General features: G+C 45.7%; 1 protein-coding gene across 1 annotated transcript in view; it reads left to right on the top strand.

The window, feature by feature from the left end:
• LOC139580188 (tenomodulin-like) overlaps positions 1 to 12,318 on the top strand; it is a 112,507-nt gene that overhangs the window by 95,612 nt on the left and 4,577 nt on the right. The window contains exons 4-5 of the mRNA XM_071408764.1: positions 5,609 to 5,771; positions 6,254 to 6,360. Coding sequence (XP_071264865.1) covers positions 5,609 to 5,771; positions 6,254 to 6,360 — 270 coding nt within the window. The remainder of the gene's footprint in view (positions 1 to 5,608; positions 5,772 to 6,253; positions 6,361 to 12,318) is intronic.

The following is a 12,318-nucleotide window of genomic DNA, read 5'->3' as shown; positions in this document are numbered from 1 at the left end:
TATTCTAGATTTAATTTTGGATTGGAGATGTTTAATATGAGTCTGGAATGAGAGTTTACAGTCTAGCCAGACACCTAGGTTTTTGTAGTTGTCCACATATTCTAAGTCAGAACCGTCCAGAGTAGTGATGCTAGTTGGGCGGGTGGGTGCGGGCAGCGAACGGTTGAAAAGCATGCATTTGGTTTTACTAGCGTTTAAGAGCAGTTGGGGGCCACGGAAAGAGTGTTGTATGGCATTGAAGCTCGTTTGGAGGTTAGTTAACACAGTGTCCAAAGAAGGGCCAGATGTATACAGAATGGTGTCGTCTGCGTAGAGGTGGATCAGGGAATCACTCGCAGCAAGAGCGACATCGTTGATATATACAGAGAAAAGAGTCAGCCCGAGAATTGAACCCTGTGGTACCCCCATAGAGACTGCCAAAGGTCCGGACAACAGGCCCTCCGATTTGACTCACTGAACTCTGTCTGAGATGTAGTTGGTGAACCAGGCGAGGCAGTCATTTGAGAAATGTTACGACCGTGTGAACCACAGAGTGGTTAATTAAAAACAAAACAGATTTTGCTGCTGCTCAGCTCAGCCAAGCTGCGGGCTATGTGAATGTGGGCTCAGTGGTGGACGTCTGGGGCCTCAGATTCTCAGAGGTGAGGTGAAAACAATGCAGCCGGTGGGGGAGCTGCGAGTGGCTGATAAGGAAATAAAGCACCCGGGGAGTAGAACCAGGTGACAAACATGAATTGTTTGCCGCCGGTATCTTCGGCCATTTTCACTTTGTTCCTCATATGAAATGATGGGAGGCTGTAATCCCTGAGCCTTCCCTAGTTTCCCTCCAGTCTTGAAGCTGATGAAATTCCCGTTGTCCTCCTTCTTCAGACAGTAGAACAGTGTGTTATTGGATCTCTTCTTCCTCCTCAGGGTAACCACTTAATATGTATTGCCACAACCAACCTCGCTGGCAAGGAAACCTCCCACTCAGATAAGAAAAACACAAACAATTGCCAAACAATGCATGGAACAACCACAGATTCTTGGAATTATATGTAGGTAGGTAAATGTCATATGACTAAAACAAAAAGTTGTGTGTCATTTTGAACATGCGGAGCATTCACATTTTTAAAAGTGTGGGTAACACTTTACTTGACACCCAGCGTCATAACACATTATGACACGGTCATAACCATGTCATGTGTCATAGCAGCTGACATAACTTGTTATAATATGGTCATAAAACACTGTCATGAGAGATATATTTACACCTGTTGTGACATATAGTGTTATTTTATGGCTGGTTATGACACCTACATAAGAGTGTCAAAACGCACAAAAACTACCACACAAGGCGAAACATTCCATTACACCATAGCTTATGTCGCAACATTGTTATACAATTATAATTTTTTTGACCATGTGAAATTATCATTGTAATTGGCACACATTGATGTCAGACATGCACCTACCCCAATGCTCTGTTGCTAATGACTGGGTTAAATGCAGGAGCAGATATCAGGAGCAGGTCAAGACACACTCTTTCTGACTGATGACTGATATACGGTTGAAGTCGGAAGTTTACATACACCTTAGCCAAATACATTTAAACTCAGTTTTTCACAATTCCTGACATTTAATCAGAGTAAAAAGTCCCTGTCTTAGGTCAGTTAGGATCACCACTTTCTTTTAAGAATGTGAAATGTCAGAATAATAGAGAGAATGATTTATTTCAGCTTTTATTTCTTTCATCACATTCCCAGTGGGTCAGAAGTTTACATACACTCAAATAGTATTTGGTAGCATTGCCTTTAAATTGTTTAACTTGGGTCAAACGTTTTGGGTAGCCTTCCACAAGCTTCCCACAATAAATTGGGTGAATTGTGGCCCATTCCTCCTGACAGAGCTGGTGTAACTGAGTCAGGTTTGCAGCCTCCTTGCTCGCATACGCTTTTTCAGTTCTGCCCACAAATTTTCCATAGGATTGAGGTCAGGTCTTTGTGATGGCCACTCCAATACCTTGGCTTTGATGTCCTTAAGCCATTTTGCTACAAAGTAGTTGCTACGAAGTATGCTTGGTGTCATTGTCCATTTGGAAGACCCATTTGTGACCAAGCTTTAACTTCCCGACTGATGTCTTGAGATGTTGCTTCAATATATCGACATAATTTTTTTAACATGATGCCATCTATTTTGTGAAGTGCACCAGGCCCTCCTGCAGCAAAGCACCCCCACAACATGATTCTGCCACCCTCGTGCTTCATGGTTGGGATGGTGTTCTTCGGCTTGCAAGCCTCCCCCTTTTTCCTACAAACATAACGATGGTCATTGTGGCCAAACAGTTATATTTTTGTTTCATCAGACCAGAGGACATTTCTCCAAAAAGTACTATCTTTGTCCCCATGTGCAGTTGCAAACTGTTGTCTGTTTTTTTTCTGGCGGATTTGGAGCAGTGGCTTCGTCCTTGCTGAGCGGCCTTTCAGGTTATGTCGATATAGGACTCGTTTTACTGTGGATATAGATACTTTGTACCTGTTTCCTCCAGCATCTTCACAAGGTCCTTTGCTGTTGTTCTGGTGTTCATTTGCACTTTTCGCACCAAAGTACGTTAATCTCTAGGAGACAGAATGCGTCTCCTTCCTGAGCGGTATGACAGCTGCGTGGTCCCATGGTGTTTATACTTGAGTTCTATTGTTTGTACAGATGAACGTGGTACCTTCAGGGGTTTTGAAATTGCTCCCAAGGATGAACCAGACTTGTTTGGTTGATTTCTTTTGATTTTCCCATGATGTCAAGCAAAGAGGTACTGAGTTTGAAGGTAGGCCTTGAAATACATCCACAGGTACACCTCCAATTGACTCAAGTGATTGACTCCAATTGACTCCAATTGACTCCACCTCCAATTGACTCAATTGACTCAAGCCTATCAGAAGCTTCTAAAGCCATGACATCATTTTCTGTAATTTTCCAAGCTGTTTAAAGGCACAGTCAACTTAGTGTATGTAAACTTCTGACCCACTGGAATTGTGATACAGTGAATTATAAGTGAAATAATCTGTCGGTAACAATTGTTGGAAAAATTACTTGTGTCATGCACAAAGTAGATGTCCTAACCGACTTGCCAAAACTATAGTTTGTTAACAAGAAATTTGTGGAGTGGTTGAAAAACGACTTTTAATGACTCCAACCTAAGTGTATGTAAACTTCCGACTTCAACTGTAAGGGCATGTACGTGATAGGCATATCTGGCTTACATGATTATAATGGTCAAAATTCCTTCTTGATCGTCTCATAACGTGTATTTTCTTAATCCAAGTGAAGTGACACAGAATGGTCATAATGCTTCATGGCAGTGTCATAAAGTGTATTTTCTTTTAAATATGATGAGAAAAAAAACATGACTGAAGACAATTAATTACAACAACAAAAAAGGATTTAAGACGAACTTTCAAACGAAAGGAAACTTCTTATCAGGGAAAAAACTCTTTTGAATAAATGTTGGTTTTTACACTCTTATGTAGGTGTCATTACCAGCCATAAAATAGTGCAATATGTCACAAAAGGTGTAAATATATGGGTCATGACATTGTTATGACATGGTTATGACCATGTCATAACGTGTTATGCCACTGGGTGTCAAGTAAAGTGTTACCAAAATGTGCCATGGCTTTATAGTATGGGAGACAGCCAGATGGGAAGTAATGTCCTGTACAGTTCATGTATATCCAGGGTCTTATGGTGTCATGAGAAAATATTAATTGATCAATGACAAACACAAGTGACCTACAGTATAAGCTTGAGTCACAAAGTTGCACCCTTAAGACATTATAGCGAGAGAGGGCAAGTGTATGTTCATTACAGCATGACACTGAATGTGTGTGGAATGTAGTTACATAGGCTCCGAGCTATGGTAAATAAATAATTAGTCTGACATCTAATACAAAATATCTTTACTTAAGCAATGTCCAATATTAGATACAAGACAGCTTCATTTATGATATAACTGCATCATAAAATCATTATCGCATCGTCTTTGTACTTGTCAATTGGTCTTTTTAAAACACTATTCCACACCAGCCATGATAAACTTAAATATTGCCCAGAGAGCAGTCTCCCTTTGTAACTTATTGGTCTTGTGTCTCAACTGCAAAGTAAAAGTCATATTACAGTGCTCTGTGTCATGACCTCCATTTCCTAATTTCGGGAAGGTTTCCTTAGTTGCTCCTCTTCAGCGGTTCTGCAGTCCAATTAGAGAGGTCTGTTTGTGTTTCCTGGCCTTCATTTTACTTTCTGTAGTTCAGGAGGAGCGAACGCCGCCACAGTCCCCCTAGTCCTCCTCTGAGTCGTCATTAGCTTAGCCCGATCCAGACCAGGCTAAAAATGAGCTGAGAAAAAGAGTGAGAGCAAACTGTCAAAGGCTTGACTGCTTTTCTAAGCGCAAACCCAGTCGACTAGCAATTGAGTGGCCACGCCGCTAAGCTAGGTATTCTTTCATCTGGCCGGAATGGGGTGCGAGTTCATCTCCGCAGGCTCACTGATGTCATGTCACTTCACAACAAACAGTTACAGCGAGACTGTAGCGCAGACCGTAAATTAGAATAAAGCGAGAATCAGCGAGGGGTGAGAAGGGAATGGAGGGAGAGTCGAGAGTGCACAACCTAATATAAATGATACCGGCTCCAACCATAGCCCCGGGATCCTACATCAAGATCAACTAATGTGCAATTAAGCTTCAGACTAGGAGAGAATCACCTTGTAAAAACATTTGTCAAGTAAACTGTTTTGCTGTTCTCTCCAGCTGCTAATTAACGAGGCACTGGGAAGAGGGGTTTGTTTGCCGACGTATTTACATATACATAAAGAAACACATCAGGCACAGTAGTGGAATGCGGCATTGCCAAAGCCCCTTTTATACATCTCTTAGATAGCAGTGACACGTATTCCCTATCATTAAGCACTAATAGTTTACTTTACAGCTCATGAACTACAGTATAAACAAATTAAGCATGTCGCTAGTGCTGTGAGCTGAATGCGGTATTAGGGGATGTGTGAGGGAAGAGGATGCTATATGCTTTATTACTGTGTCTGTCGGATTTAACGATATTGCAGCCTTTCGTGGCGCAATAAAGTATAAAGCACTACAAAGTCGTTTCAAAGTCAAATCTATGCCGTTGTTGGAGTCTTGTGTTGTTGTTGTCAGGGAGAAAGGGCAGCCTGGAGGCCTGAGAGGAAGAAACAGAAAACGAGAAGGAAGTCCAGGCTAGCGGGAGTCAGCAGGAGGCAGGAAGTGGCGGTACTCCCGTTGGGCCATAAGGGGTGGTGAATAAAAGGACACGGCCAGGGCTCTGGGAAGAGAGGGCTGAGAATGCAGAGGGCATAGAACTGAGGGCTTGAGAGAGTGTGTGTGTGTGTGTGTGTGTGTGTGCGTGCGTGCGTGCGTGCGTGCGTGCGTGCGTGCGTGCGTGCGTGCGTGCGTGCGTGCGTGCGTGCGTCCGTCCGTGCGTCCGTGCGTCCGTGCGTGCGTGCGTCCATGGGTGGGTGTGTTTGATACTCACTGTGTTTGATACTCACTGTGTTTGATACTCACTGTGTGTGTGTGTGTGTGTTTGTTTCCTCTCCCTGACAGGTGGGCATCACAGAGGGTATGGACATGCAGGTGGTGGAGGACTCCCAGGTGTGGGTGCCTGCTGAGGAGCCCATCGCTAACCCAGCTTTCCTCTTCAACTCCAAGATCTGGGAGATATGCCAGAAGCTACCCATCCACTGGATCCATCCCTCACCCATGAGAGGTACAGGGTCACTGGGGTCTCTCCACCCCTCTCCTCTCTCATTCTTGCAGCACTTTGAAAATGGTGGTTGTAAGTTGTATACTGATTGTAAAAATATGCTTTAGGCTTCTTTTTAGCGACCAGAAAAAGATGTCTACCTGGTTGTAATCTGGTTATCTGACCGTATAACAACCAAAATATGACATTGTTCCCAAGCAGCTTGACGTTATTATAAAAATACATCTTACCTGGTTGTAATCTGGTTATATGGTCTATTCAACCAGAATGACATTATGACATCCCATGCCAAATTCTCTGTACTTTATACACTGCAACAGTTTAAAGAATGGTAAGCCTCTCAGAAAAACAGCCACATTCATTTACAGTAGAAGGCAAGCTATTTTCCTTCGGATCGCCTCAAACAGGAGGGAAAAAATGGTTTCTGCTGTGATCCAGTAAAGTACATCAACAGCTGTTCTGTGTACTTCCTCCTTTTGGTGCAGATGCTGAGTTCCACGAGGTGGAGGACGATGAGGACATTCCTGATGCTGAGGTCGGAGGTCACCGTGTCGCCCGTGACATCCTGGACCAGGTTCCTGTCAACGACTATGTACGTACTGTACTGGGGCTGCATCTGAAACAGCACCGTATTCCCTACTGTATATCATGCACATGGTCAAAAGTATACTGAACAAAAATATAAACGCAACATGCAGCAATTTCAAAGATTTTGCTGAGTTACAGTTCATATAAGGAAATCAGTCAATTGAAATAAATTCATTATGCCCTAATCTATGGGTTTCACATGACTGGGCATTGACACAGCCATTGGTGGGCCTGGGAGGGCATAGGCCCACCCACTTGGGAGCCAGGCCGACTCACTGGGGAGTCAAGCCCAGCCAATCACAATGAGTTTATCCCCACAAAAGGGCTTTATCACAGACAGAAATAAAACATTGTTGGTGGCTTATGATAGAGAAATGAGCTTTCAATTATCTGGCAACAGCTCTGGTGGACATCCCTGCAGTCAGCATGCCATTGTGTTGTGTGACAAAACTGCACATTTTAGAGTGGCCTTTTATTGTCCCCAGCACAAGGTGCACCTGTGTAATGATCATGCTGTTTAAGCAGCTTCTTGATATGCCACACCTGTCAGGTGGATGGATTATCTTGGCAAAGGAGAAATGCTCACTAACAGGGATGTAAACAAATATGTGCACAAAATTTGAGAGATATAAGCTTTTTGTGCATATGGAACATTTCTGGGATCTTTTATTTCAGCTCATGAAACATGGATGTTCCGGAGTTCCAAATTAAGCAGCAGCAGCTGAAAAGATGAGCTCCTACAAATATTGAAATTTAAATGTTTTTTTAGAGTAAAGTACATCGAAAAAAAATCAAAAGAAAACTGCAAACTGAATAGGAGACCAAACAAGCAGCAAACAAAGAAGAAAGGCTTTTGAAAAAGTAAAAATGTTTCATAAAATTATACCGTTTTCTTAGCTAGCTAAGTTGTTTACCTGTTGCTAGGCAGTTGCTAGGGACATTCCTGAAAGAAGCTAGCTAGCTAACAAGGAGTGTCTAGTTGGCAGAAGAGAAGAAGGGACAAAGAAGGGACAAAGTGGGACAAAATAAGGACAGAAGAAAAGGGAAAGGGGACATTAAGGTGAAGCAGTCCTCTAAAGACACAAAAGACAATAATACAAGAAACAACATTTCTATTGCCTCTCCCTCTACGATACGCACTTCCGGTTTGGTTTGGAGCAAGTAGTTGCATTCCGCTTTGCTCCACAGGTAGTATTACAGGTAGTATTACATTTCATTTCATTACAGTACAACAGTTTGATTTGTTTGATCTTAGCTGGCTACATAGCCGTCTTTGTATCCAAGATAATTGTGTAGTCTAGAGTAATTGTCGAGGTTACCTAGCCAGTTAGAGGTTACCTAGCCAGCTACACTTTCAAACAAAGTCAACAACGCAGCCACTGCTAGCTAGCCTATTTCACCAGCCAGCAGTACTATATCATTTTAGTCAATAAGATTTTTTGCAACGTAAGCTTAACTTTCTGAACATTCGAGACGTGTAGTCCACTTGTCATTCCAATCTCCTTTGCATTAGCGTAGCCTCTTCTGTAGCCTGTCAACTATGTGTCTGTCTATCCCTGTTCTCTCCTCTCTGCACAGACCATACAAACGCTTCACACCGCGTGGCCGCTGCTACTCTAACCTGGTGGTCCCAGCGCGCACGACCCACGTGGAGTTCCAGGTCTCAGGCAGCCTCTGGAACTGCCGATCTGCGGCCAACAAGGCAGAGTTCATCTCAGCCTATGCTTCCCTCCAGTCCCTCGACTTCTTGGCACTGACGGAAACATGGATTACCACTGATAACACTGCTACTCCTACTGCTCTCTCCTCGTCTGCCCACGTGTTCTCGCACACCCCGAGAGCTTCTGGTCAGCGGGGTGGTGGCACTGGGATCCTCATCTCTCCCAAGTGGACATTCTCTCTTTCTCCCCTGACCCATCTGTCTATCGCCTCCTTTGAATTCCATGCTGTCACAGTTACCAGCCCTTTCAAGCTTAACATCCTTATCATTTATCGCCCTCCAGGTTCCCTTGGAGAGTTCATCAATGAGCTTGACGCCCTGATAAGTTCCTTTCCTGAGGATGGCTCACCTCTCACAGTTCTGGGTGACTTTAACCTCCCCACGTCTACCTTTGACTCATTCCTCTCTGCCTCCTTCTTTCCACTCCTCTCCTCTTTTGACCTCACCCTCTCACCTTCCCCCCCTACTCACAAGGCAGGCAATACGCTTGACCTCATCTTTACTAGATGCTGTTCTTCCACTAATCTCATTGCAACTCCCCTCCAAGTCTCCGACCACTACCTTGTATCCTTTTCCCTCTCGCTCTCATCCAACACTTCCCACACTGCCCCTACTCGGATGGTATCGCGCCGTCCCAACCTTCGCTCTCTCTCCCCCGCTACTCTCTCCTCTTCCATCCTATCATCTCTTCCCTCTGCTCAAACCTTCTCCAACCTATCTCCTGATTCTGCCTCCTCAACCCTCCTCTCCTCCCTTTCTGCATCCTTTGACTCTCTATGTCCCCCATCCTCCAGGCCGGCTCGGTCCTCCCCTCCTGCTCCGTGGCTCGACGACTCATTGCGAGCTCACAGAACAGGGCTCCGGGCAGCCGAGCGGAAATGGAGGAAAACTCGCCTCCCTGCGGACCTGGCATCCTTTCACTCCCTCCTCTCTACATTCTCCTCTTCTGTCTCTGCTGCTAAAGCCAATTTCTACCACTCTAAATTCCAAGCATCTGCCTCTAACCCTAGGAAGCTCTTTGCCACCTTCTCCTCCCTCCTGAATCCTCCTCCCCCTCCTCCCCCCTCCTCCCTCTCTGCTGATGACTTCGTCAACCATTTTGAAAAGAAGGTCGACGACATCCGATCCTCGTTTGCTAAGTCAAACGACACCGCTGGTTCTGCTCACACTGCCCTACCCTGTGCTTTGACCTCTTTCTCCCCTCTCTCTCCAGATGAAATCTCGCGTCTTGTGACGGCCGGCCGCCCAACAACCTGCCCGCTTGACCCTATCCCCTCCTCTCTTCTCCAGACCATTTCCGGAGACCTTCTCCCTTACCTCACCTCGCTCATCAACTCATCCTTGACCGCTGGCTACGTCCCTTCCGTCTTCAAGAGAGCGAGAGTTGCACCCCTTCTGAAAAAACCTACACTCGATCCCTCTGATGTCAACAACTACAGACCAGTATCCCTTCTTTCTTTTCTCTCCAAAACTCTTGAACGTGCCGTCCTTGGCCAGCTCTCCTGCTATCTCTCTCAGAATGACCTTCTTGATCCAAATCAGTCAGGTTTCAAGACTAGTCATTCAACTGAGACTGCTCTTCTCTGTGTCACGGAGGCGCTCCGCACTGCTAAAGCTAACTCTCTCTCCTCTGCTCTCATCCTTCTAGACCTATCGGCTGCCTTTGATACTGTGAACCATCAGATCCTCCTCTCCACCCTCTCCGAGCTGGGCATCTCCGGCGCGGCCCACCCTTGGATTGCGTCCTACCTGACAGGTCGCTCCTACCAGGTGGCGTGGCGAGAATCTGTCTCCGCACCACGTGCTCTCACCACTGGTGTCCCCCAGGGCTCTGTTCTAGGCCCTCTCCTATTCTCGCTATACACCAAGTCACTTGGCTCTGTCATATCCTCACATGGTCTCTCCTATCATTGCTATGCAGACGACACACAATTAATCTTCTCCTTTCCCCCCTCTGATAACCAGGTGGTGAATCGCATCTCTGCATGTCTGGCAGACATATCAGTGTGGATGACGGATCACCACCTCAAGCTGAACCTCGGCAAGACGGAGCTGCTCTTCCTCCCGGGGAAGGACTGCCCGTTCCATGATCTCGCCATCACGGTTGACAACTCCATTGTGTCCTCCTCCCAGAGTGCTAAGAACCTTGGCGTGATCCTGTACAACACCCTGTCGTTCTCAACTAACATCAAGGCGGTGACCCGTTCCTGTAGGTTCATGCTCTACAACATTCGCAGAGTACGACCCTGCCTCACGCAGGAAGCGGCGCAGGTCCTAATCCAGGCACTTGTCATCTCCCGTCTGGATTACTGCAACTCGCTGTTGGCTGGGCTCCCTGCCTGTGCCATTAAACCCCTACAACTCATCCAGAACGCCGCAGCCCGTCTGGTGTTCAACTTTCCCAAGTTCTCTCACGTCACCCCGCTCCTCCGCTCTCTCCACTGGCTTCCAGTTGAAGCTCGCATCCGTTACAAGACCATGGTGCTTGCCTACGGAGCTGTGAGGGGAACGGCACCTCCGTACCTTCAGGCTCTGATCAGGCCCTACACCCAAACAAGGGCACTGCGTTCATCCACCTCTGGCCTGCTCGCCTCCCTACCTCTGAGGAAGTACAGTTCCCGCTCAGCCCAGTCAAAACTGTTCGCTGCTCTGGCACCCCAATGGTGGAACAAACTCCCTCACGACGCCAGGTCAGCGGAGTCAATCACCACCTTCCGGAGACACCTGAAACCCCACCTCTTTAAGGAATACCTAGGATAGGATAAAGTAATCCTTCTAACCCCCCCCCCCCCTTAAAAGAGTTAGATGCACTATTGTAAAGTGGTTGTTCCACTGGATATCATAAGGTGAATGCACCAATTTGTAAGTCGCTCTGGATAAGAGCGTCTGCTAAATGACTTAAATGTAAATGTAAATGGAACCAACACTTTACCTGTTGGATTTATATTTTTGTTCAGTGTATATATAGGGCTTATACACTGAGATTACAACAATTAAGAACACCTGCTCTTTCCATCCAGGTGAATGCAATGATCCCTTATAGATGTCACTCGCTATGATCCCTTATTGACGACAGGTTAAATAAGGATTTTTAAGCCTTGAGACAATTGAGACACGGGTTGTGTATGTGTACCATTCAGAGGGTGAGTGGGCAAAACAAAAGATTTAAGTGCCTTTGAACGGGTTATGGTAGTAGGTGCCAGGCGCACCAGTTTGTGTCAAGAACTGCAACGCTGCTGGGTTTTTCATGCTCAACAGTTTCCCATATGTGTCAAGAATGGTCCACCACCGAAAGGACATCCAGCCAACTTGACACAACTGTGGAGCATTGGAGTCAACATGCGCCAGCATCCCTGTGGAATGCTTTTGACACCTTGTAGAGTCCACGCCCCGGCGAACTGAGGGCAAATGGGGGGGTGCAACTCAATATTAGGAAGGTTTTGCTAATGTTTGATATACTCTGTGTATACAGTAGTTCACTACTTTTGACCTAGTGGATGCACACCAGGACCACACTAGTGGATACAAGCCACGGTGGTGCCCGAGTTCTCCTTCGTTTCTTTGTGCATGGAAATCGCTCGCTAATTGATGCTGACTTTCATGGCATAAAACGGACTTGTGTTTGTGTACCACAGGGCATAGAAATTGCTCTATATATCTGTTTAAATGCACTTGCCTTGCTTAAGACTCCCTTAATGTCTCTCCATTAATGGAGAGGAATATCTAGCCTTCAAAGGCAGCAACTTTTTCCCTACAGTCTCAGCTGGAGCCTTTCTTGTCTTTTTTCGGGCGAAGGCAGGCAGCTAGCGACGTACAACGCAGTGCTCCCAAGGACACTCATTACTGAATAGATAGCCTACATTTATTAATTATGCCTTAATTATCAAGTCAAGTAAGAAAAGAGTCTAGAGGCCAAAATGCCATATTTTTGTGCATGTGAGCGGCTTAGTACTCTATGATTAATTACCCTTGACGCACACATACACGCAAAGGTAAACATACATACTGGACACACCCACAGTGAGGTGCTCATCCTATATGGCCGCAGCTTCAATGCTATGTCCTGTAATTAAAGCATACTAGGAGATGAAACTCGCTCCCCTTTTTAAGGTAATACTGTACATAGCTAAAGCTCTCCCATATTATGGCCACAGCCAGTCAGTGTTTGTGGGCCCGGAAAATAACAAAGGCCTTTGTGACCAACGGAGGGGAAAGCGATTCTGACCCCAGCAGCCCTCCACC

This window comes from Salvelinus alpinus, chromosome 7 (genome assembly GCF_045679555.1).
Source record: "Salvelinus alpinus chromosome 7, SLU_Salpinus.1, whole genome shotgun sequence".
Taxonomy (NCBI): Eukaryota; Metazoa; Chordata; class Actinopteri; order Salmoniformes; family Salmonidae; genus Salvelinus; species Salvelinus alpinus.
Note: the sequence above shows the minus strand (reverse complement) of the source record. Positions and strands in the feature narration are given on the sequence as shown.